The 26543-nt window shown below is 32.4% G+C and overlaps 1 protein-coding gene across 1 annotated transcript in view; it reads left to right on the top strand.

The window, feature by feature from the left end:
- The window catches only part of LOC145309196 (patched domain-containing protein 3-like), a 67558-nt gene that overhangs the window by 32236 nt on the left and 8779 nt on the right, over positions 1–26543 (top strand). Inside the window, exons 6-26 of the mRNA XM_080150324.1 lie at positions 3174–3266; positions 10716–10787; positions 11252–11403; positions 12492–12560; positions 13470–13579; positions 13925–13984; positions 14655–14811; positions 15090–15167; positions 16382–16461; positions 16620–16669; positions 17189–17310; positions 17946–18040; positions 18427–18566; positions 19059–19194; positions 22804–22917; positions 23481–23542; positions 24315–24424; positions 24691–24804; positions 25125–25262; positions 25871–25926; positions 26435–26528. Of these exons, the coding sequence (XP_080006450.1) occupies positions 3174–3266; positions 10716–10787; positions 11252–11403; positions 12492–12560; positions 13470–13579; positions 13925–13984; positions 14655–14811; positions 15090–15167; positions 16382–16461; positions 16620–16669; positions 17189–17310; positions 17946–18040; positions 18427–18566; positions 19059–19194; positions 22804–22917; positions 23481–23542; positions 24315–24424; positions 24691–24804; positions 25125–25262; positions 25871–25926; positions 26435–26528 (2102 nt within the window). The remainder of the gene's footprint in view (positions 1–3173; positions 3267–10715; positions 10788–11251; positions 11404–12491; positions 12561–13469; positions 13580–13924; positions 13985–14654; positions 14812–15089; positions 15168–16381; positions 16462–16619; positions 16670–17188; positions 17311–17945; positions 18041–18426; positions 18567–19058; positions 19195–22803; positions 22918–23480; positions 23543–24314; positions 24425–24690; positions 24805–25124; positions 25263–25870; positions 25927–26434; positions 26529–26543) is intronic.

Here is a 26543-nt window from a genome sequence, read left to right as displayed (position 1 = left end):
TCAAAATTCAATTAAAGTCCCCAACACATAAAGGATGTTAAAAAAAACCGATCGCTTCACTCTTTTTGATATAGACCCTACAGTTTTGGTTCAAAACTAACAAAAACTGAACCAAGTCATGTCCAAGCAATGACAATTAGAAAACATCACTGATTTTGATTTCTACTTACCTCTCCTGAGCACCACAGGTCGAGTCCTAGCCCTTGTGAAGAATTTTTCCTTACATGGAGATTAAAAATCAACAAATCGTCTTAAATACTATAAATCGTGTAGATAGACCCCATAATGTTCAGAGTTTTTGATGAGGCATGTAAAGACCTTTCTATAGACACCTTAACTAGGTTTCTAACTCAATCCTAGCCAATTTGGCATAAAAAAGACAGACCTCTCAAACATTGAGACATGAAAGGTCTCTCTAGTCCTTGATGTATGACATATTTTTCTTTTTGATGCCAAAATGGCTAAGATTGTGTTAGAAACCTGGTTAAGGTGTCTATAGAAAGATCTTGACATGCCCCATCAAAAATTCTAAACATGGGGTCTATCTACAAGATATTAAGTACTCAAGATGGTTTGTTCTTTTTTTTAAGACAGAGCCGTCATGTCTCAATGTGTGATGGGTCTGTCTTATTGATGCCAAATTGGCAAGGATTGAGTTAGAAATCTGATTAAGGCGTCTTTAGAAAGGTCTTTATATGCCCCATCAAAAACTCTGAACATTGTGGGGTCTATCTACAAGATTTCAAACACTTTAGACAATTAATTCTTTTTAGAAAAAGACAAAACTGTAAAAATTTGTAATAAAATATGCACACTCCATGTAAGGAAAAATTCTCCACAAGGGCTAGGAATCAAGCTGTAGTGCTCAGGAGAGGTGAGTAGAAATCAAAATTCAATAGTTTTTTTTCATTGTCATTGCTTGGACATGAATTGGGTCATTTTTTGTTAGTTTTTGACCAAAACTGTAGGGTTTATATTGAAAAGAGTGAAGCGATCGGTTTTTTTTTAACACCCTTTAATAAAACGTTGTTATAAAATTTTGGGTACTATAGTAAAAAAAACCAATAACCCCACCCTCCCTCTGAAAAAGTTGTAAATGTTGAAAACAGGGGAAAGAAAGAATTGTAGATCATTTCAACTGTCTTTTATATCCCTGCATTGAACACTTCCTTGAATAGATTTAATTTTTACACTTAATTTGTTTAAAGTGTACACTTTCCTAACACTTTCCCCATTAGGGATTTCCAGCTACAGGGAGGGAGGGGATATATTGTCTGTTTACACTTGTCCCCAAAGTTTTATAATTACGTTTTTTTGTTGGCTTTACAATTGGGGACTTTTATTTTAGGACTTAAGTAGCAACCTAAATTGATGACACAATTTCCTCTGTTATAATATCCACGTGTATTTTATCCATTACTAGCGGCTTCGCCCCTAGCCTCTAGTGTCCCACCCCCCAAGAAAATAGTTATAAACCTTCCCGGGACCTATGAGAAGCTACCCTGTAAAGGAGAACCCGATCGGTTCAGCAGTTAGCGAGATCCTTCGCTACAAACAGACAAACAGACAGACAGACAGACATCGTTCTACTTTGTATTATAGATCATAGGCATTAACCAAATTTTCTTTTCTCTTTCTTTTTAATTTGTAATTTTAGGTGGCGAGATATAAAGGCTGGGGGCGTAGTTAATAACAATCACATCTTTTGTCTAATCTAACTTTCAAATAATTACAGAAAATTCCCCCAAAAATCAACCATGCATTAAAAATTAGATAATTGAAAAAAAACGTAAATAAGTAAATCAATTAAGTTGTTAAAACATCTTATTTTTTCTAATATTATTAAAAATCCCATTAAAGAAATCAATTATTTGTTAAGATTATCTTGACAATTAAAGTACATATATATTTTAACTATGCCACAAAATAGAATATATAATAGAATGAAAGATTTCGTCCCAATAATTTTAGTTGGGATGTTGTGTTTACTTGACATAGACTATTATTTTTTGTGAAGATTCCCATGACAAAGAGCTTCTATTGTAAAGCACATTTTCTTTGCCTCTTCGTCCATTCCGCTATAGAGTTTGTTTTTTTTGTATTTTTCTTTACATTTAGTTATACATGATATTTACTCAAAAAGTGTACTTTACCTAGCTATTATATATCCGTGTAATTAATATAAGATATACGTGGATATATAGACAATGGAAAATTTGCCATCAATTTAGCTTGCTAATATTGACCACATTTATTGTTAAGTTCGTTCATCCATTAGGAGAGGGTGGGGGAAAATGGGCTGTTGGATGTATCATTATTCTAGCCAGCTGCGAGCATCACTTTATTAGAGTACATGAAAATCTGGTGCAACATCCATGTAATAATATATCGATTATCCGTGTTTACTTTTTAGCAAATGCAATCTTTATTTTGCCATGATATGCAAAGTTTTTTTAGCCATTTCATTCTTCCATTAAATCATCTAATTTGTTTAGATTAAGTATCATTACTTTGCTTCTTACAAGTTTCTCTAGTTTGGTCGTGCAAATTTGTTTCATTTACAAATTTTTAGAATAAATCAATGGAAAAGTAGCTTGTTCTAATAAACATAATCTTTCTACATGATACTTCTGACCCGAAATTCATCAAACTTAAAAAGGAAATTCTCGCAGATAAACGCCTTTATTTATATTTGTTATATACGATTCTTTCATTTTTTCTAGGAAATAATTACCAGAAAGCTACTTCTATCCTAAGAAATTCAACTATTTATAGCTAACTTAAAATACTTGATATATACTTTACATTACAAGAGCGGAGAAATTTTGTACAGTATAACTATAAATTTACCTAAGAAAAGCTGAATCCTAAGGAATGCGACTATATTTATAGCTGACTCATTATGCGAATGAAATAAAATAAAAATAACTTACTTTCTCTTTAAAATCTGTACAATTTTTAACTTATGGTATGACCGGGTTGTTTCTCCACTGTTTTCCTATTGGCTGATTTAGAGAGTTTGTCTCTAGATTATCTATATTCGTGTTCTGAAAAGAATAGATTTAACAAGAGAAGATTTTTTATGTTTCAGTATTTTTATGTGGCTTTTTCTCTGGGACCGTGGGGATATAAAAAAGCCTTGCTTTTAATAATTGTACATTATTGTATTTCAGGAATGGTTGACAGAGAATTTTCAGTCTCGCCAGCGAGATGAGTTAATCCTGATGGAAACTGACAATGTTCTTACTCCACAATCTATTCTTAAGGTACAAAATAATAATGGGCTTGTGACGGACGCAAAAAAGACCAGTATGGCTTCGCAACCGATTAATATCCGCCTTGATAACCGATTCTTGGCCATACTGAAAAATCATGTATAGCATCGTGTATCACTAACAATTTTCCATGAATGATAAAATACATTTGGAGGCCAATAAAACTGGTTTTAAACTTCACATACCCATCCAGCTACTTTAGTATTAACCAGCGGACAAGCCCTGAGAAACTTTTAGAGGCATTAAATAGAAGGGGTGAGTTAACCCTCCACTTTATTTTAGTTTTAGAAAGAACTAGTGAATGACATTTTGATCTTGAATGGGCATAATTCACCCCTGGATCTATAAAAAGCATTACTATAAAAGAGAACCATAATGTTTAAGCGGTCAGCAGTGTCATTGTCTACACACACACCCACAGACAAAGACAGACAGACATCCTGCAAAGAAAATTGTGTGTTAAAAAGTCTATTCTGCTCAACCCTTAATTTATTGTTGTATTTGTAAAGATTATGTGTTTGTGTATGAGTTTTTACCACAATATTTTCTACATTTACTAATGGATATATAATTACTTGGATGTTACACCAGATTTAATAATGCGAAACTTGCAGCTGGCTAAAATTACGATTCTTCCCTATCCATTATATCCAACCCCCTTTATCCCTTTCGGTACCCGCCTTAGCAACCCTGTCATAATATCCACATATATTGTATATCCATTCTTTTACTTCTGTTGAATAAGAACAAGGGCTTGGCAGCCGCTCGTGATTAGTGCGGCTCCGCTGTGGTTGTGACTTGGGTGGGAATGTAAAATTTGATGTTAACCCTCTTCTTCATACCCCATCCCCTACCATGATCATGGAGGAACGTTTTGACCAATATCTGAGGACTGTATTCGCAATTCCCTTTCACAATGTCTACGATATATTCAATGCTATAGCTTCGTTGGCAGTTGTATGAAAATATTACGATTTGTTTAATCACCACGATTAGGGCTGCGGATTTTATGCGGGCGAAAAACAATGCGGGCGGCTGTCGGGTCTCCACGAAAAGAATTTAATGCTTGATAAACATTGACCAAAGAAAATTCTAGATTTTTCCCAATTTACTACCATATAAACAAACATTACTTTGGGAAACTGATTAAGAAAGTTTTAGGATTTGCCGCGCTAAGGTTTGCATGGTGTAGAGGTTTATCATCCAAAAAAATTGCAAAACTACTTTAAAATAGTATATTTTCTAGTTCGATGGTTAATAAAAGATAAGACAGAAAATTTACTTTATTGTTCCTTATAATTGACTCATTTTTAAAACCAAATTGATTTTTTCTTTAGTGCGATTTTCAGTGGCTTTTGTGATAATTTTTTGTCGCGTTTATTAAATGCTGTTTTTTTGTTGGTGAACTATTCCGTTTTACATTCATACCAGGTTGCAAAAATTAATTTCTTTACTCAACTAGCGAAGTCATAGAGCTAGACTTTTTAATTAACTAGAAATTAGATTTTCTAACGCGGGAAACAAGATAAAAACCGGTTCTAAACCGTAAAGATAAGCCATGTAATGCATGTTTTATAGAAATAATTAACAGAAAAGGTTAACAACCAACATTATTCCAGTATGGCTTCGAAACCGATTTATATCTGCTGGATAAGAAACAATTCTCAGCCATACTAAAAAATCATGTATAGCATCGTATTACAAACAATTTCAAACAAAAATCATAAGTTGGTTACAAGTTTTGTAAGCCCTGGCCTTCGGGGCTAAGAAAACTGGTTTTAATCCTATAATTTTTATTTTAATAACCGCAGATAGCTGTCTATAAAACGATGCGATTAATAATTATTAAAGATATAAAAAAAGCTCAAAAAAGATCTTAAAAAAGTAATATTGCTGGTCATTTTTTATGAAAGCTTTATATTTTCCTTTAACTAGAGGTTAAGTTAATGGCTAGGGTCGAAATCGCTTAAAAAGAAAATTATATGTGTAATATTGTAGTAATATCATAAAATCAATTGAGAGAAAGATGGGAAAATTGTTTCTATAAGCTTTTGCACTTACTTTATTTGTCTTTTCTATAAGATAATTCTATAAAGTCTCACAACGATTGTGTAATTGAAAATGTTTTTATATTCTAGCTAAAAATCATATAATATTTATTAAGAATTTCTTATTTTGTGTGTGTTTGTACATTACTTTAGGCCATGTTAGGTTAGGTTATATTGTGTATTGGATAGCCCCGTACGGTTAGGACGCCTCTGCATAGTAAAAAATTACCTCCTATCCCTCCTTTTTAATTTGATTTTTTTTCAAAAGAGAGACTGTTTCCATTGCTCGACAAAAGATCTTGGTTATCTGACAGAGAAATGAAATATTATCAATTGATAACTAAAAATGTTTGTCTTGTATTGAACTATTGAAAATACGGGAATAGTCCCCTAAAGGGCGATTCGTCGTATTTTTAAAATGGCCTTTTAGAGGTTATTTTAGGTTAGGTTAGGTTATTTTGGGTTAGGTGATTGCCCCCACAGGGTTAGGCAATTGGCCACGCAGGGGCTAGAAATAGGAGAAAAGCTACTGTGAAAAATACGAAGAATCGCCCCTTAACGTGCGTTTCCACGAAAGGGACTATATCCGAAAATATTTTTCCACAGAAAAATAAAATAGGAATGATATTGTTGTACAGCATAAACAACAGCAAGTCACAGAGGCCCAATGTCTTCTATTTTCTCTTCGGATCTGGTGCAGTTCACGATAAAATGTTCCTAGGATCGATTATCTTCTAAAATCGATGAACTTTAGAGGCCTCTAGCTGTCAAGCATGATAATGCCAGAACATCGGTATAAGCGGCATAAGAAGGCCTATTAATAATCTGAAAAAGCCAAGATTTAATGATACACAGTGAAAAATTTACTGAAGAAAACATGCGTACAAATATGTATTTTCCGCGCATTGACGTGTACTGCGAGATAACTGTGCATTATTGATTTATTGCTATTCCCGATTGTTTGTAGATCTTATTTTCTCGGTTAAAATTTACATGGGTTCAGCCGTTTAGCCACAAGCAGCATTTAAAGTCACGTATTTTGAAGATTTTCGATCCTGGAAACATTTTACCGGGAACTGAACCTGATCCTTCTTCCTATTACATTGGAGTTTCTTGATTATCATTTTAGTAGAGCAGCTACTCCATAATTTCGTCCTTAGGAGTAAAGTATCTTAAATATCTTTTGATTTGGGGTCAGCTAGTCTGAAATGAATAATCTCCATTTTATTTTTAATCATAATATATAATTTTCTGTTTTATATGTTTACTTAAAGTTGCGCCCAATGCAACTAGGGGGGCTTTGTAGTAGGTATAATTACTTAGTTGTAGGAAACCAATCTTTTACTAACTATTATCCTTCGGCTAAATAAGGAAGACAAGTTTGAAAAGAAGTAAAAGAATAGAATAGATTTTGATAAATTAATACATTTTAAAAGAATAAATATTTAATTGTGTAATTTTTAACTGTCGTATTTATGTAATGTTACTAAAATTTTAAGATAGCAAAAATAAACAATGTATTACAGACTATCAATTAATGTTTAAGAATTCGTTTAACCAATTATTAGAAACGCCTTTTTTTGATGGGGATAATATGAGTATTTTTAAAGGTTTTGGAGGGGGCAATTTAATGTATTTCCAAAATTTTTTTGTGGGTGGTAAAAAGTGTGTGTTTGAGAGGGGTAAACAAACACCCCTTTACCCACCCTTGGACGTATATGTCTCCTAATAAGCAGTCTCGGTTTAATTGAGCCCTACAATAATCTTTCGGTTTGAAATATAATTCAATTGTTATTGATCAATTATTTTGAAAACATTCTCTTAGCTAAATTTTCTTCTAATTTTGAAGAAATTGATAGCTTTAACAATATGCAGCAGATTCAAATTTTGCTTGTTCGTCTGAGTTTAAAACTCCTACATAGAAATGGATTTAGGATATACGTGGATATATTAACATTGGAAAATTTGTCCTCAATTCAGCTTGCTATATATGGACCTCATTTATGGATTAGTTCATTCTTACAGTAGGAGAGGAGAGGATTGGGGTTCTTTTAGCCAATTGTGACCATAACTTTATGAGAGTACATGAAAATCTGGTGCAACATCCAAGTAATAATATATCTATTTCCATAGTATTATGTTTTGTTGTTGTACAAACAATAACTAGCTGTCCACTTTCTGTTGGACATGTTCATTCACAATTAAGAATTAAACAAGAAACAAGGATGCAAACAACCATAAATAGGGAAGCAGAAAATCAGAATAACAAAGTAACATCTGAAATGATTTCTATAGTTTTAGGCATTATATCAGTTTTCGTGTGCGTCAGCCACCTGTAAGCTATATGAAAATTGACGACTTACTATACCTTAAAAATCAGCTGGATGTACAAACCTGTTCGTGATAAATCCTTTCGTAAATTCAGTTGACATGTAAATGCTCACAAAAAATACCCTTTGATAGGTCTTATTTATTGAATTAAAAGAAAAATTTTAGTATTTTTGTTTAAACGTTTACATTTCAATTTGGAATTCCCTGAAATAATGTTAAATATACACAAACACACACACACACAATGACTATTAATTGTATGAAATGTAGTGTTTTCATATCAAAATTTGCGATATCAAACAAAGCTTTTGTACCTTTTTGCTTAATGTTAGTAGTGAAGCTAATCTATAATTCACTATGACCGTCCGTTAGTCCGTATCGCTATGGGAAAAATAAAGATTTACTCAGCTGCTATTAAAGCTAGACATTAACGTATGTAACATGGCTGTCCGATTGCTCTTAAGCTGCGTTTTGCCGCTATTAACTTTCATTCGTAATATCTTTAATTCTTAATTACTTCTTTCTCTTTCTTCTCACTAAACATTTCACCGGTGTCCTGGATGGGAAACAGGTTTTTTTTGACATACGTCTCACAAGACCTATGTAGTCATGACCAGGAGACGATGACGGTTCAGTACATGACTTTCGTTAAATCACAGCTGATCATTTTTGTGGATTTTTTTGAAAATTACTTTTATACCCAAATTTTCATAGTTTTTCCCCAAGAAATCACAATTTTCTCACATTTGCAGTTTAGTTAACCTAAATTTACGCAAGAAAAGTATAATAAATACAGCTGAACTAAGGACTGTGTTATCATCAATAACAAAATCTTTAAGAATCTTGAATAATCTAAGATTTGTAGTCTAGAAATAAAATATTTGAAGTAAATATTTGAATTGATATCTAAACAGCTCTTGTAATTAACTTAAAAAAAATATTTCATGTCCCAGTTGCATGCCTCATGACATATTATATTGTTAAAACATAGTTTCAGACTGTGAAAAGACCTCCCTCTGAGGTTCCTAATGAAGTTAACACAAACATGATTCAGAACACTAATGATTCTGTTCCAAGTTTTCCTTGAAATATTAACAAGTTATCCTGCTCAATATTGGTTTCTGGCTGATTTGATGTCTCAATATCAAACAATATCTGCTTGGGGTATAACATATATCCATAACCACAGTTGCCATGTTCAAAGTCCTATATTACCATATATACCAGGCTACAATTAAATATACAACCAGTCCCTGGTTCAAAAGAGCTTGGCACAAGGTTAATATATTTATTTTTATAATATATGATAATAATTTATATATGGGATTATCACTTGTAAGTGTTTGACATGAACTTGGAATCCTTGTAAAGACCAGTCTTGATTGAGTCTCTGCCTGTTGTACACACTGCTTGTCTTTACTACTGATTAAATGTCATAGAGAGAACCATGGAAGGTTTTCATAGGTGAACCTACAGAATGATTATAGATACATATTGAATTCTAAGCTGGATGGATAATTTGCAAGTTAGTGTATTCAATCATTATGTTGATAAGACTCATAAATGTAAGAGCAGCTAACTGACAGGAAAGCACTTGGCTTCAAGAAAATAATAGTAGCTTATTACTAAAGTGAATGTGAATGCTGGTTACATGATCACAACTGGATTTTATTCAAGGGTGGGTTCCAATGGCAACTTTAAAATCCAATATTAAAAATAAACACAGGCAAGTTCTTTGTCCTAAGCAGATCAATACTACCCTTCATAAAAGCTACCAGTAGTATAGGGACCTAGGAAGGTGTTAAACAGGAAGACCAAAATGTAGGATTAGCAAAGCAAAAATAAAGGGCAGTTTGTCTATAAAGTGGTGTTAAATTTGGAATCATAGACCCACCTGACTTTCAATCAGCAGAGTAGTCAGAAACCATGGTGAATTTCTGAGTAATAGAGAATGAGAGGATATGAGCTCTTAGCTAAAGTAACTAAGGAAAGGGAGTCCAAAGGACCATGTAGCTAGATGCATGGCAGTCTAGGATATCACCCATGGAAAGATCTCTCATGACAGTAGCTGGTTCATAAGAAACCAGAGGAAGTAAGAATACTTAATATTTTATTCAGAATCTTGAGGTTATCCCTTTATATAGCAAAAGTCAAGCCACAATTTCAATAGCAAACAAGTACCATAACGGAAAGTTGACAAGAACTTTGAAGAAAGAGTCAAAAGTGTGTGAAATTGTTGTTTAACAAACAAGGTCAGAATTCTAAACTGACTTCCATCAAGATTTATAGGCTGGGTGAAACATGTCAGCCAGCTAGAATAGAGTTCTGGTTATACCAGGGTGTAGAGAGGTACCATGTTTAGTGGACAGTATTATGAGGAATACTTGTTAAAGTTGAAGGACAGGGACAGTAACTTCAACGTCTTTAAACAAGAATTTTAACATGTGGATTGATAGGAGAGAATGTTTTTGTGAAAGAATTTTGAGGGCAATAACTTTATATTGTGTAGTCAAAGGCAAAGTCAGATAGATTAAATCATGTTAAAGCCAGGTGAAAGCCTATGGAGGCCAGAAGCAGTTCTGATGTGCAAATTTATTGTTGAACATTAATTCAAATTAATTAACTCTTACTCAATTTCTAGACTACAAATCTTATTCCATTGATTTTGAAAGATCTTGTTATAGGTGATAGCACAATTTTCAGTACAGCTGTTACTTATTATACTTTTCTTGCGTAAATTTAGGCTAACTAAGCAGCAAATGTGAGAAAATTGAAATTTTTTGGAAAAAACTATAAAATTTTGGGTAAAAAAGTAATTTTCAAAAAACTCCACAAAAATGATCAGCTGTGATTTAACGAAAGTCATGTACTGAACCTTCATTGTCTCCCGGTCATGACTACATAGGTCTTGTGAGATGTATGTCAAAAAAAACCTGTTTCCTATCCAAGACACCGGTGATTTGATTTCTAATTCACTTTTTGTGCTTCGTTACTTATGCATGGATGTTGTCAAACTTTATGCTTATTTTGATCTAAAAAATGTTTAACGTTATTTTTTTAGATGTACGAAGTTTACAAGAAAATATCTGAAATTGAAGTGAACGGGAAAACGTTCAAAGATATGTGTTTCAAGGCAAGTACTTGTTGACTTGAAATAAACGTCCTATAAATTCCAAACTTGTAGCTGAAGTAAAAAAGATATAACTTTTAGATACTTTGTAATTAAGGCACGTTTATATGTTCGTTCGACGGCCATTCAATGATCATTATAAATAAATTGGTTCCAAGGTCTTTGCATTATTTTGAAGACTTGAATACATTGGCGGGCACAGGGTTTTTCTAGGAGTTGCCATACCCAAAAATTAAAACGCACCTTAAACCAATTAAGAGAGTGTTATAGGGGGGTGGGGTGAGCTTTTAATGGGTTTGATTCAGACAACAAGCAGGGTGTTTTTTTTTATTGTCAGGGTTGTGTAAGGGGGGTGTAAGGAGGGGATGAATAATAAAATATTTAATCAAAATATTGTTAGCTAGTAGTTGCAGTGCGACAAAATTTTAGAAAAATGAAAAAAATATGATAAAATGTATTATATTTAGGTTCCAGTTGCAAATATATTCCATACAGAAAAACGTCGGCGTAGGAGACGTAATGCAGCAGACCCTGTTAACCGTAGGAGGCGCGAAGCTGCTGACCCTGCTAAGCGGCGGAGGCGGACTGCTGACCCTGTTGAGATAGGTCAAAACCCAGGGATGTGCACACAAAAATGAATTTTACTGCATATAAATTCACTAGAGTTGGCTCGATATAACTATCTCCCTATTGGCTAGTTTTCTATATGCATTTATATTTCTCAATAAATCTATTTTCCTCACCCGGCATTACTATTTAAACGGAAGTAAATATTTAATAATTTAAATGATCTTAAAAAGATCTTTTAAATTATATTTTTTTCTTTACATTACCATCACCAAAGGGTTTATTATATGATTACAATTTTAGTTCAATATTTGAACACACAAAGTGTCGCCACAATCGAATTCTTTTAAAACAGAGTTTTCTTAAATTTATTATATCATAAATTTAAATTTTCTTTTTTATGATTAGAAATTAAATACTTCATTATAATGTAAATAGCAACATGAAATGAAAAAAAATGAATTTGTTTTTAATAAAGTAAAATAATGGGTCTTATCGTTCTGGGCAATGAGAGTTTATTATGGATTATTGGAGCACTATGAGTTTCCAACGAATAGTCCTTGGAAAACTTGAGCTCGTTTATAGACATTTATTTCCTATATAGATCTGACATGGATCTTGAAGCAATTAAGCAGGCCGTTTTGTACAGGTTAAAAATTGGAAGATTTCATTAAATAAAAGTTATCGCAAATATACTTAGTAAATAATGGGTAAAATAAAGAAATAATGACATTGTTCAGTAACAGAGATGCTATATAATTCACTTTGTCTGTCCCTCAGTGCGTCAGTCAGTCAGTCCTGAACTCTATGGGGAAAATTTTATTTTCACATATGCTATTCAGGATTGACGGCTGACGACTAATGAGCATTCAGTATAATTACTTTTTCCCTCTGTTAGTCATGTTACAAAATTTAGTTATTAAAAAATATAAGAATACGGGAGAAAGGTTTTGTTTTTATTTTCTCCAATATAATTGTATTCTTGATTTTCATGATTTTGTGCTTCGCTACTTATGGATGTTGTCATCCTTGTTTTATTATAATTCAGCCTTACTTACATGAGATAAAGAACGTTCAATTAGTTTTTTCGACATAACCTTCTACTAAACAAAGTTGTTTTGCATGAACACTAAATTCAGGACCACATGTTCATGAAAATAACACAAGTTTGGAAAAACTTATCTTGGGACCAACATTTGGAAATATCAGGTACACATTTAATGTATAAGTATAGATGTATAACCCAGACAAATGCCTGGCCCAAGTGGTAGGAACCTTTTTCGTCTACTACCAAATTGCTTTCGTAACTTTTGTTGCGACTTGGCTATGTTTTTATATCCGACGCTATTGACTGATATTCAAAGACCTCACTTAAAGGCGTCACAGGGTCTACAAACCCATGGGTAGAGTTACATATAGCTCGTGCCCCCTCTATTCTTTTACACTAATTGGTACACACATATCAATTAGAATCATCAACGTTTGTTATTACTATGTAAAAAATAGTTTTGTAGCTTAGGATCTCGGTAAGCTTTGGACCATTATGGTTCTCATTTACAGTGAGGTTCAGGAACGTTTTCTACCTATTTTGGAGCGAGTTCTTCCACCATCCAAGGACAAATTACCCCTGAAAAAAGCCTAATCCCACCCTCTCCTTCTTATTATTTTTAAACTGAAAGACGATGTTCGAATTAACTCCCCCCCCCCTCTTCCCTCAAAAGCTCTTAGAGGGCTATATATGTGTGTCAAGTAAGATTTAATAAATGTCTGAACTATTCAGATTACAATTCTTATTGAAGGTTTGAGATTATTAGGACATGGCTCAGTAAAGAAACTAAATCCATAGAGGCTAATGACAATCAGGGAGGACGTGGACATTGAACTGTTTATTACAAGTCCCAATAGATTTGTGATAACGTATTCTTATTAGTTGACTTAATTTTAATTTTAAGGGATTGGTTCATTAAGTTTAGTGTTAAAGCTTTTCAGCCACTAATTGAATCTACAGGCGGGGTAATTGTATCGTCATTGGGATGTACATCAATTTAACGGCAATTGTATTAACTATTTAGATTGCAACTATTATTAACTGTTATTGTGAAAAGTAACTTATTTTAGAAATTTAAACCTATCAAGAAGTGAGATTGAAGCCACAACCATTGGTATTAATACTGATGATGATTACTATCAAGATACTACTGAGCATAGTATTGCTTCCAATCCATCTGGTAAAACTAAATTATTTTTACAACAAGGAACATTATGTCTAAAAGTAGCGAATATACTACAATCAAGAAAAAAGTAATAATATTTTTAACTATTTTAATGTCGAATGATGTAATACTAATATGCACCCAGTTTATAATTTACTTGTTTCTTTGGACTTTTAGCCATGCTTCAAACATGCAAAATCATATGTAAATGTTTTCGTTATTTTTTTACTAAATATTTACTCTTGATTTATTACTACTGAGTGTCTGTCCTTAAATTTATCTGTCTGCCTTTTAATCAATTTTTTGTTTGGGCTTCGCTACTTATGGTTGTTGCCACTTTAATTGTTCTTTCTATATTAGGCAAAGAACTGCCAGTTGAAGAAAATTATGATGAAGAAGATGAATATTCTAGCGAAGCAGGCACAGAATATGTAAAGATGAAATTGATACACATCTCATTTTTTACAATTAAGGTTGGTCCGACTGTACGTCCATCCGGTAGTAACGAAAAGCTGTTATCGTTAATTTCAAACTTGGTTTGATGATTCCTTTAACAGTTAGATCCATTTAAGAAAGCGTAGTTACTGTATATTTATTAACAGAAGGTGTGTATGTCAATTTAAAAAAAAAATAATTTATAAGCGTTATTGAGAAACTAATTATTATTAGAAATTATTATAAATTTTTATTTTTGGCAAAGTAATTTCTTATACCATTAGGCATAATTCTAAAAACGCTGCACCTCATTTATGGATGTTGTCATTATTGATACATAGTGTCTGATTACCTTTTGACGATTCATTAAGCTGTAATAAGGATATCTATTTCCATAAGCAATGCAGCATAAATAAGTAAACAAATAATTGAAAAAATTTAAGAACAAAAGTTTAATTGAAAAGTTATTAAATAAGTGCAAGTATTATATTATACATACAAATAATTATAATACTCATTATGAACAAAATCTTAATTTTAAGCAAATATTGTCATTAAATCACTAAATTTGACATATAATTGAAAGTTTAGGTACTACTTTAAGCAATTTAGATTATTGTGTTTTTAGTCATTTTTACATATTGTTTAATAGCAGAGGGAGGGGACGACTTTTTCTGGAATGACTACGAAGATTATGACTATGAGAACTATGTTGAGATAAGCAAGGATGATCCCAAGTACTACAAGCCAGAGCCAAGGATTAACTATGAACTATTTGGTTTTGACAACGAGGATGAAGACAGTGATGACAGGAATGGAACATTGTGTTGTTTATCGACATATTATTATCTGGATGTACTTGACATAAAGATACATTCACATAAAAACGTTTCAAATAAACTCAATTGACATAAAGTTTTATGTAAAATATAATTTATTTGAAATGAATCTATTTTATTTTAAATATTACTGACCCCATTAGGTAGTGTGCCTTTAAGCTCTTTCAAGTTAATTTGTTTCTTATTTCCATTTAATTGAGAATCCAAATTGTTTTGAATCGCTGGAAATGCAATGAACATCCTGAAAACAGTTCTGAAGAACAACAGGACAGTAGCCCTCTGTATGAACTTCCACCTGATGTTAGATGTGGTGTCACTAGCACTCTACAGTAAGTTATTTATCTCATAGTAGCCCTCTGTATGAACTTACACATGATGTTAGATGTGGTGTCACTAGCACTCTACAGTAAGTTATTTATCTCATAGTAGCCCTCTGTATGAACTTATACCTGAAGTTAGATGTGGTGTCACTAGCACTCTACAGTAAGTTATTTATCTCATAGTAGCCCTCTGTATGAACTTACACCTGAAGTTAGATGTGGTGTCACTAGCACTCTGCAGTAAGTTATTTATCTCATAGTAGCCCTCTGTATGAACTTACACCTGATGTTAGATGTGGCGTTACTAGCACTCTGCAGTAAGTTATTTATCTCATAGTAGCCCTCTGTATGAACTTACACCTGAAGTTAGATGTGGTGTCACTAGCACTCTACAGTAAGTTATTTATCTTATAGTAGCCCTCTGTATGAACTTCCACCTGAAGTTAGATGTGGTGTCACTAGCACTCTATAGTAAGTTATTTATCTTATAGTAGCCCTCTGTATGAACTTCCACCTGATGTTAGATGTGGTGTCACTAGCACTCTATAGTAAGTTATTTATCTTATAGTAGCCCTCTGTATGAACTTCCACCTGATGTTAGATGTGGTGTCACTAGCACTCTACAGTAAGTTATTTATCTTATAGTAGCCCTCTGTATGAACTTACACATGATGTTAGATGTGGTGTCACTAGCACTCTACAGTAAGTTATTTATCTTATAGTAGCCCTCTGTATGAACTTCCACCTGATGTTAGATGTGGTGTCACTAGCACTCTACAGTAAGTTTTTTACCCGCGGCATTACGTATATGGTAGCGTGCCTGCTTGCTGTCCGGGAGCTATAGGGTTTAAGTCTACTTTTTTCTCTTGTTCTTATCCCTTTTTTAATGATTACTGAACATCTGTTCCATAACTTATTTTGTCATTTTTCATGATATTTAATTGTAGAGCATTTCAATCAATTGTTTTGTCAAAGTCAAGAAAATGGAAAAATAAATTTTGAAATGTTTGTAGTATAAACTAATATCGAACCTAGTAAAAGTGTCTGACTCTGATTATGATGTAAAAAAAACTAGCTAATGAGAGGCCAGCATACACTGTAATTGACCAATGGTAAAATTTATATTGGCCTTTTATTGGCTAATTTTTTTACATCATAATCACACACTTTTATTAGGTTCGATATTGGTCGATATCTGAAATAAAAGTCTATTTTTTATACAGGGAGAAATGTTTGATGACGAGCCTGCTGGAGATCTGGAGATACAAGGAGGAGCTCATTAACACCACCACACAACAGGAAAAATAGATATAATAAACGTGGATATTATGACAGGGTAATTTTTTGTCGTAGTTTAGGTTATAATTTAGTCATATTAGATAGCTGAAAGGATAATTTTATTAGAGTAGACGAAAATATGGTGCAACATCCACGTAATTATATATCGATTACAACAGGAAATTATTGATGCTATTAACCTGCTGGAAAGAAGTCCATGGACATCACATAAGGTAACCGCTGAATCGATCTGGTTCTCCTTAACAATGTAGCTTCTCAGAGTTTCTGGAAAGGATTATAACTATTTTTGGGAAGGATACAACCATTCTTTCAAGTTATCGCCCCTAGAAAAAAATTACCACATGTCCCCTACTTTTTATAACTAAAAATGAAATAACGGGTGGCGGGTGTTTACTCAATACCCCGCCCCTAGCTCAAATGCACTTAGAAAGCTTTTTTTGTTTTTTCACATACAGATAGATTGCTTTTTTTATTTAGGATACCTTGTCCATAAAATCATCCAGTATGTCAGTCTGCCAGTCATGCAACAAACGATATATAACTAATATTTCGAATTTTTTTTATAATTCCTAATATCTTTAATTCGTATGCCCTTCTTTCTTTTTCTTCTTATCACTAAACATTTGTTTGTTAATTCACTTTTTGTCAATCCATGATTTTTTGGTTTCCCTACTTATGGATGTTACTATCCTTTTTTGTGATACATCTGCTTTACAATTATTTTTCTTCAGATCAACTTTACTGAGCAATTGGGTGGAGTTGAGCGCAATGCTAGCGGTCATGTTGTGCGAGCACGTGCTGCCCAGCTTTATTGGAATATTGAAGTACCAGACGATGTGGAACTCATCACAGGGTAAGCAATAAATGTATAAGTATAGATGTATAACCAATACAACTACCTGGCCAGAAGACCCAACTGAAAGTCCCCGTGGAAAGAGTTACATATTGTTCATGTCCCTCTCTTTTACTTTAATGGGTAAGCAATTATTTTTTTTTGCTAGTTGTAGTGACAAACAATGCTTAGTTCGAGTCTCAACCCCGGCCAGGTCATATGTGAAATTTTTGCAGTAAATAATTAAATGTAAAACCAGTGATTATCTATGACCACAGATCTAACCAATAACTATCCGCAGTTAGAACTTTTAAACAAAGGTTACTTTTTGTACAATTAATTAAGTGGTTACTTTCATCTATTCGTTGGATTGAAAATATTGTATTAATACCCAAGAAAAAGAAAAAGGTCAATTCACCTGTTAGGTAACAAAAAAAATTAAACTTTCTACCAGGTTTCGGCAGGCTTGCTTCAGCTGCGATCAAGCCTTAAAATTAAACCTGTTAGGATGCTTTGAAAAATGTTTTGAATAGAGGGATTACCATATTTTAGCCAGGTTTAGTCTTCCAGATTATTTTTAAATTGTATAATGTTGATTTCCATGAGACTGGGGGCTTCCGAGCCCTACTTTCTATTATAGAATAAATGTTTTATAGTGTTGGAGGTGGGGTGGAAATTACCTTTGCAGATGCGGATACTCTGGAGTGGGAAACTAGATTCATTGATACAGCTCTAGCTTTTGACTTTCCAGGTAATCAATATATTATTACTTGGATGTTGCACAAGATTTTCATGTACTCTTATGAAGTATTTTCGAAACTGGCTATAATAACAATACCCCCGTTCACCCTATTATCTCCCCTCCTACTGGATGAAAGAACTGACCAATAAATGAGGTCCATATTAGCAAGAGAAATTTAATACAAATTTTTCCCTGTCAATATATCTACTTATATCCCGTATCCATTTTTCATTATCAAGTTTGTTTGAAAACAGGATGGATTGATGAATAAAAATGCTTGAAGTTACCAATAGAAAAGAAAACTTATTAATAACAATCTGGTATTAAAATTATCATTACCAAATTGTCTTTTTTTAAATTAAATAATTTATTAGTTTTTTAAACACTCTATTTAGGATTCAACATATTGCCGAATGCTGTGCGCAGTTTTGGTGATTTGAACGAGCAGGCCATCCTGTTTGACGTGATCAAGCTTGTGATTGGGTATATCATGATGTTTGTATACACCGTCTTTATGCTGGGGCGTATCAACAAGGTAATTTATTTATTCAAGTTTGAAAAGGAAGAAAAAGAAATCTTCGTCTCATTTGTCATACATATCTAATAACATTGGAATAAACATAAGTGTAAACAGGAGAATTTCGGCCATTTTTACACTAGCCCTCAAGGTTTCATAATAACGCATTCTTACTCGTTGGCCCAATTGTTTTTTTTTTGTTGGGGTTGATTCATTAAATTGGGTGACCTTAAAATTTTTGTTGATTGTGGGGGTGGGTGTTTGTAAATCGACCTTCCTATTTCAATTTTAGTTTAAAAAATATGTTTTGAGTGAGGGGAGTAAGTACAATCTCCCAAATAGTTTCCTGGTCCTATAAAAAGCTTCATTGCAAAGAAGGATCATATCTGCCTTGCTGTTTAGCTAGACATACATACACACACACACACACACACACACACACAGACAGACAGACTGTCAGACAACCACTCTATTACCTTTATCTACGGATTAAATTGTATTTTTTTTCAGCTTGAAATTCGTCTGTACCTGACCGCAGTTGGTATCATCAGTGTTGGTATGGGTATAGTGATGGGAGTTGGTCTAGCCTCCCTCCTCGGATATCCATACACACCTATACATTCTGCTCTACCCTTCCTGTGTCTAGGTAAATACATATTTATTTTCAATAGCTACAAAAGGCTATAGAATATCAGTGGATCTTACACTAGATTATCATGAACTTTAATAAGTTTAACGTTTAAATGAAAAAAAAAGAACAAATAAATGAGGCCCACATTAGCAAGCTTACTTAGCGACAATCCCCCCCCCCCCCCAAGAAAATAGCTTAAAACCACCACAGGACCAATAGGTATATACCCTGAAGAGTAGAATCCAATCGGTTCAGTGGTTACCGAGATCTTAAGGGACGGACAGACGGAGAGACATCATTCTACTTTGTATTATAGATAACTTCTAAATTTTGAGACTGACCTACAGACCAACTCTATAGAGTAGATTCGCTACAGAAATTCAGAAAAAAACTTACGCGATGATTTTAAGAACATGTGAAATTGTGTTTACTTGTCTTCTTTTTTTCTTCTAAAGTCATATGTCATTTTGAAAAAGACAGATATCATTAAAAAAGGCCCCACCAAGACCAGCAACTATTCGTACTCCAGCCACTAAAAAAATATTCAAATCATTGGGTGATAAATTTCTTTTGCAAAAACATATGCCAAAAAAAATTCGCACAATAATTTAATCATTTAACAATCTATCTTTTTTTTCAGTTTCAGTCATTGAATTTTAAATAGTGCAGTTTTTATCCTAGTGTTCTAAGATTAAATCTTTAAATCATTTTAGTGGTGAACCAGATCGGGGTGCGCCAAATTTTAAATTTTTAAAAATGCCGCGCTGTGATTGGCTAAAATTCGGCGCACCCCGATCTAAATCACCATTAAAATGATTTAAAGATCCAGCTCTTGTTATAAAATCTTACTTAAAACCTTAATTCGCTGCCAGATTTCAGAATTCATCATGTCAAACTTGCATAAGGAAAAAGCAAACTTAATAGTTATTTATCGCATCGTATTAGAGACAGCTTTCTGCTTATATTAAAATGAAAAGTTATAAGGTTAAACCAGTTTTGCTAGCTCCGAAGGGTCGGGCTAACATAGCTAGTATTAGATTTTTTAAAATTAATCGTGTAAAATTATCTGTAATAGAATGCTATACATGATTTTTCAGTAAAGTTGAGAACCGGTTCTAATCCATCGGATGTTAATTGATTTTGAAGTAATACTGAAAAATAAAATAAAATCACCTTGTCTAAAAAATTCAAAAAAAATTTGGTTAGATAAATGTGCTGTCAACAAGAAAATGCTCAATAAAACGGCCAATTTAATAATGATAAATGTTACATAAATTTGTTGATATAAATTCAGCCAAGCTTGAAGTCTTAACACAAAATTTGCTCGCAATGATGTGCTATACTTCAAAAGGATTTTCCTAGAAATTCCGTTTAGCATTTTCACTTAAATCTACAAAGAAGTTGTATCAACTTTTTTTTTTATAGCTAGCCGGTTCTTTTAGTAAGTAGTAGATGTAAAATTTTTCATAGAATTCAAATATGCAATCGGTTTTTTTGTAGACCTCTTATTTTTTAAGTAATTTAAGTTTTTAAAAAAAATAATTAAGTCGGTTTTAAGGTACTAAAACGCAACAAAATAAAAGAAGAAAATGGTCAGTAAGAACAAAAATAGTAAGATCTTTAATTTGACACCTTACTTTTAAAATTCTGTTGAGTAATTATTGAAAAAATCTATTTTTTTAACCTCGGTATAATAAAAACTTTAGACCTAAATATTTTCTCAAACAGACATAAAAAACATGGGTTCATATATACCATTAGAATCAGAAAAATATTACGAATCCATTGTAAGCAAAATTGAAAAAAATTAAAAAATTAAAAAATTACAGAAATGGCCAATTATTTTTTTTGTTCAGACAACACTATTGTCTTCCCTTTTTTACCCCCTCTTTACCCCCTTCCCATTTTTATACTCAATTGAAGAATTAAGACGTTGCCTGTACAACATAATATGATATTTTCATATAATTCCTTTTATTGTAGTTTATATACTATATTGTAAACTTTTTTTTTCAATTTTGCTTACAATGGATTCGTAATATTTTTCTGATTCTAATGGTATATATGAACCCATATTTTTTTATTTGTGAAATAATAAAATTAAGTTCAAAGTTTTTATTCTCGTGGGTTTAAAAAAATCGATTTTTTCAATAATTACCTGACAGAATTGAAAAAGTAAGGTGTCAAATTAAAGATCTTACTATTTTTGTTCATAATGACCATTTTCTTTCTTTTTTTTGTTGCATTTTAGTACCTTAAAATCGACTTAATTTTTTTTTTTTTAAACTTAAATTACTTAAAAAATAAGAGGTCTACAAAAAAACCGATTGCATATCTGAATTCTATGAAAAATTTTACATCTACTACTTACTAAAAGAACCGGCTAGCTATAAAAAAAAAGTTGATACACCTTCTTTGGATATTTAAAGATTATTTATTTTTTTTATTTGCTCACGAATTCTTTTTTAGAGTATTATTTAAAAATGACAATTATTCCCAACAAGCTTAAAACAATTTCCAGTATGTGTTTGAAACCGATTAATATCCGCTGCTGGATTAAAATCGTTTCTGCACCGTAATTAAAAATTATGTATAGCATCGTAATATAAGCAATTTTTCGAAAAATAAAAAAAGGGGAAAAATGGAAGGTTGTCTACAATACGATACGATACATGATTTTTCAGTAGGGCTCGGAATCGGTTCTTATCCAGCGGTCATTTATCGGTTTCAAAGACAAACAGGAAAATACCCTTATTGTAGAATAGACGCACTTCTAGAAATGTCTGCAATTAATTTCTATAGAAGTGGAAGTAAAACTATAGGACAATGATATGAGAAACTTTAATAGTAAATAACGTTAATCTTCAGTGGAAAAACTCAACCCCTCCTCCCTTATCTTTTTTTAGAAAAAAATACTTTCCTTATGATATTTTGGGGTAATGTTAGGCTACGTTAACATTGGCAAGATATAAACGGAGTGTAAAGAAAATTTGAGAGGGGATCCGGGGAGTATCAATTTACTAGTCCATAAGTTGGGTTTTAAATTAAATCATTATACAAGTAATTCTTATTTGTAATCAAGTTAATTATAAAAATCTAAAGTTATAAAGTTCATTAAGTTAACTTATAAAATGTAAAACAAGTATGAATAAGTGCAACAGCAGTTATGCCATTATATAAATATAAAGATTGTTGAACAACTTAAAATATAACATTAAGTTATAGACAGTTGTTCGCAGATGAAAATTAAAATTCATCTGCATATTTAATTTTCTTAGTTCTACAAAAAGTAATTTGAATTTTTGTGTTATAGATTAAGATCCACAAGTAATCCTAATATAAAAGTAAAGGAATGTATGTGTGTCTGTCTGTCTGTCTGTTTGTACCGAAGAGTCTTGTTAACCACTGAACCGATATGGTTCTCCCTTACAATTTATTGGAAGGTTAATAACTATTTTAGGTTAGGGTACCACCACCCTCCCCCCAAAAAATCGATCATAGCAAAAAAAATGATTCACCAAATTAAAAATTTGACCAATAGACATAACCCCTCTCCCCAACCACGATACCCCCAGACGCCTCTAGGAGCATAGCCGCTAGTATATAACATTTTAATATGTTAAGGCATAGGTATAGACGACATGTTTGTGATTGTACAATGCTGGTACAACATGAAGAAACAGGAACCTCATGATATTCCTCTGCCCCTGGCGTTGGGACATACCCTTAGACATGCAGGTATTGTCTTTAAATCAATATAAATTTTTCAGCGTGTCCTTTTTTCGAAAAAAATTTTCATTTTTTAATTGCAAGCTTTTTATGCTTAGTGGAGGCAGAAAAATTTTCTGCAAAATTAGGGGCCAATAAGGAATCAAGGAGGAAGATGTCTATTCTATAGATCTATAGTATAGATTATATACAGATTATTACCAGCCTCCCTTTTCCAAGGACCTTTTTGTCTGCTAGCAAGTTGTTTTCTGCTACTTGGCTGTGTTAATGTTCGTGACACTAATGGTTTATTTTCAAAGACCTAATTGAGAGTCGGCACAAGGTCCTTGAGATGGGGACATACAGTTATTTTTAACCCTTTCCCCCTCTAGTATTTTTCTCTAATGTCTATATAGGTGAATACATCTATACTTAAAATTTTATTCGATTCACTACTATTGTTATTTTTTAGGCTCATACTTTAAAATATTGAGGATTATGAGTGTTTTATAAAGTGGAAACACTTTATTGCATTACATTCATGCATAAGAGACTTCTGTTTGCTAAATTAAACAACATTTTTTTGTTACTAGGAGTGTCCGTGACAATTACCACTTTGACTGATGTGTTTGCCTTTGCAGTTGGTGCCATTACGGTAGGGAACTTGAAAGTGCTACGACTCTATAGTTTGCCCTGGAGTTGTAATTCTGCCAATTAATTCCATTTTAAATTGCTGAAGATTTGGCGTAATGTTGGGGTAAAAATCATTTTTGCTATAACTAAAGGGAAGTGGGTAAGACGGGGAGGGGGAGTGGGGAAATTTTAACTTCAATTTGTTTGTCAGAATCCTAGTCCCATGTCCCTGAATTGTCCAAAAGTATGTACAAAATAGTGAGTGAGGTTTATTTGTTAAATATCCTGTCAAACATTTTGGGTTTCATTTACCTATGGGTAATTTTAAGGGTTATTGTCGACTGTTTTAGCTTTAAGTAAATTTTTTTTGACAATACTTACATCGATTAAATAGATGACATGATAATGAAATATTCTCCATCTATTTATATTTTAACTACATATATACTTTTGTTGACATAAAAACAGCACAATTGTTTGATAGGACAATAAGGAAACATTATCTGCCCACTTATAAGTGTATCTATTACTTAGTTAAAGCACAAACAAACAAATAAAAAATCTAAATATCTATGTATTATAACTTGGGTGCTGCACCATATTTTAATGTTCTCTGATAAAGTGACGCTTCTGAATCCTCCATATCCCCCTCATATTACCCCATCCTCTACCCTCCTACAATAGATAATAACGGACTGACCAATAAATGATATACATTTTAGCGAGCTAAATTGGGGCAAATTTCCCCTGTCAATAATGATATAACCATTAATGTCCTATATCCATTAATTTAGATTATGCCTGGGCTGGAATCTTTCTGTGTGTGTACCGCCATAGCCCTTGGCTCCATCTACCTCCTCCAGATCTCCTGGTTCTCTGCCTTCCTGGCTCTGGATCAGCGCAGGATTGTTATCATACATACAACAATAAATGTATTAGTATAGATGTATTGAATAAACAAAATTGCTAGCAAATTGCTTTCTGCTATTTTGTTGTGATTTGGCTGTTTTTATATTTTCGACACATTTTTCGATTGGGTGATGTTTACTGAATAACTTCTTTTTAATCCATTTTGTCAGTTTGTCCTCCCTCAAACTTCCAGTTCTTCGCTACTTATGAATGTTGCAATCCTTGTTAATTACTATAATGTCATGTATGAAAATATACCAGAATAATGGCAAAGAGAAATGCGATAGTGCCATGTATTGTTCACGAACATTATCAAGTAAACAAACCATCTGAAGTTGAGGATAATTCATCAAAATTTCTTAAATTTTATTCAAAGTGAGTTAAATTGTAATTTTTTAGTAACTTTTCTTAAAGTGCATTTAATAACTTGTAAAAGTATCATCTTATTGTTTTTTTTCCGTTCACATTTAAATAAGTGAAGGTCTATTTTTAAAAATTATCATTTAAGTGGACAAAACATTAATTTTTATTTCAATATTCGTAGAAAACCGGATATTGAAATAAGATACGATACGATTCGATACCGGATTCTTCAGTATGGCCTAGAACCGGTTATTATCCAGCGGATATTGGTCGGTTTCGAAGCCATACTGTAAACTTTATACTGATATCTGATTGAAGCCATACTATTTTAGGGTACTAGAATCTAAAGCGTACAGAGGATTTATTATTGTGGCCAGTATTGGACTTGTTTGTGTATCAGGGTGGGGAGCCAGCATGATACAACAGAAGTTTGATCCTAATCTTCTCCTACCTCTGGACACATACCTAAGGTATAATTTTATAGACAGCTTCCCGTGGATATTAAAATGAAAAATTATAAGATTAAAATTAGTTTTTTAATCCCCGAGGGGCAGAAGTCTTGGGCTAAAAAAACTGGTATTAATTTTATGATTTTTATTTTAATATAAAATTTTTCTGTAATACGATACTATACATGATTTTTCACTGAGAAACGCTTCTAATCCAGAGGATATTAATCGGTTTCGAATCAATACTGGATTAGTCTATTCATAATTCTTCACAGAAATTCTTTTTCGTAAATTGGTAAATAATAAAAAGTAGAGGGAAGGGGACATACATTGTTCAATAGGTATAAAAAAAGTTTTATATTCGGTAACAAAATCTAATAAATTTTTTTGTTGATTGTAATTTAAAAACATTTTCTCGTAAACGCTTTGGCAAAGTCAAATTGTTGATACTAAAAAGTAAGTAGTTTTTAAAATAAAATATTATATGATTTTAAAAAATCGTATTTCAGTTTTCTAATTAATTTATTTCTATTTTAGACTACATATATTTATTACATTGTATATTAGAGAAAAAAATTAACTTAGCACCAAAATCCGATAATCTTTTTTATTATCGTTATTATTTTCAGAAAATATCTTGGTTTTGCTGAAACTCTGTTCCCTGATAACGGATGGGATACTTCAGGAATTTTAGTTTTCAAATGGAAAAAAAGTTAAATATATATCAAGTTTAGCCAAATAATTGAAGATTATTGTAAAATGACGGAAATCTAATGGCGATTTGCAACAATTTCTGAAGTAAAATAATCTTTACATCATTACTTAAAGGATCCATACTTACATTTCTTTAAACAATATGACTTTATTTGACTTTACGATATTATATATTTTTTATGGATCATGTTTTATGTTATATTAGAAATAGAAGTGTACCTAATCATCTTAAACAAAAAAAAAACAAATGGCTGAAAAAGTACACAAGTACGTCTATCCTAGATTTCCTTATTTTCTTAATTTACCCCCTCGAACTTTGAAACACTTCATTATAACCCCATTAAAATATCAAAATACATAAGATTACCCACCTCAAACCTTTGAAATCTTTCATTTTACCGCCCTCAATATTTTAAGCTTAGACATCCCTTTATCCTTTCATGATTTCTTAACTTATTTGAAAACTCAAATATGTCTAGTGTATACTGGAAAGATCAACTATACCCAACTTGATAATATTGACAAACTTTACAATGGAATGGCAAAACTAAAAGACGAGAGAGTTTATATTAGGTAAGCTACGAATAT

This window comes from Acartia tonsa, chromosome 2 (assembly GCF_053477335.1).
Source record: "Acartia tonsa isolate MP-2025a chromosome 2, ASM5347733v1, whole genome shotgun sequence".
NCBI lineage: Eukaryota > Metazoa > Arthropoda > Copepoda > Calanoida > Acartiidae > Acartia > Acartia tonsa.
The sequence above is the reverse complement of the archived record's forward strand: the minus strand, read 5'-3'. Positions and strand labels throughout refer to the sequence as shown.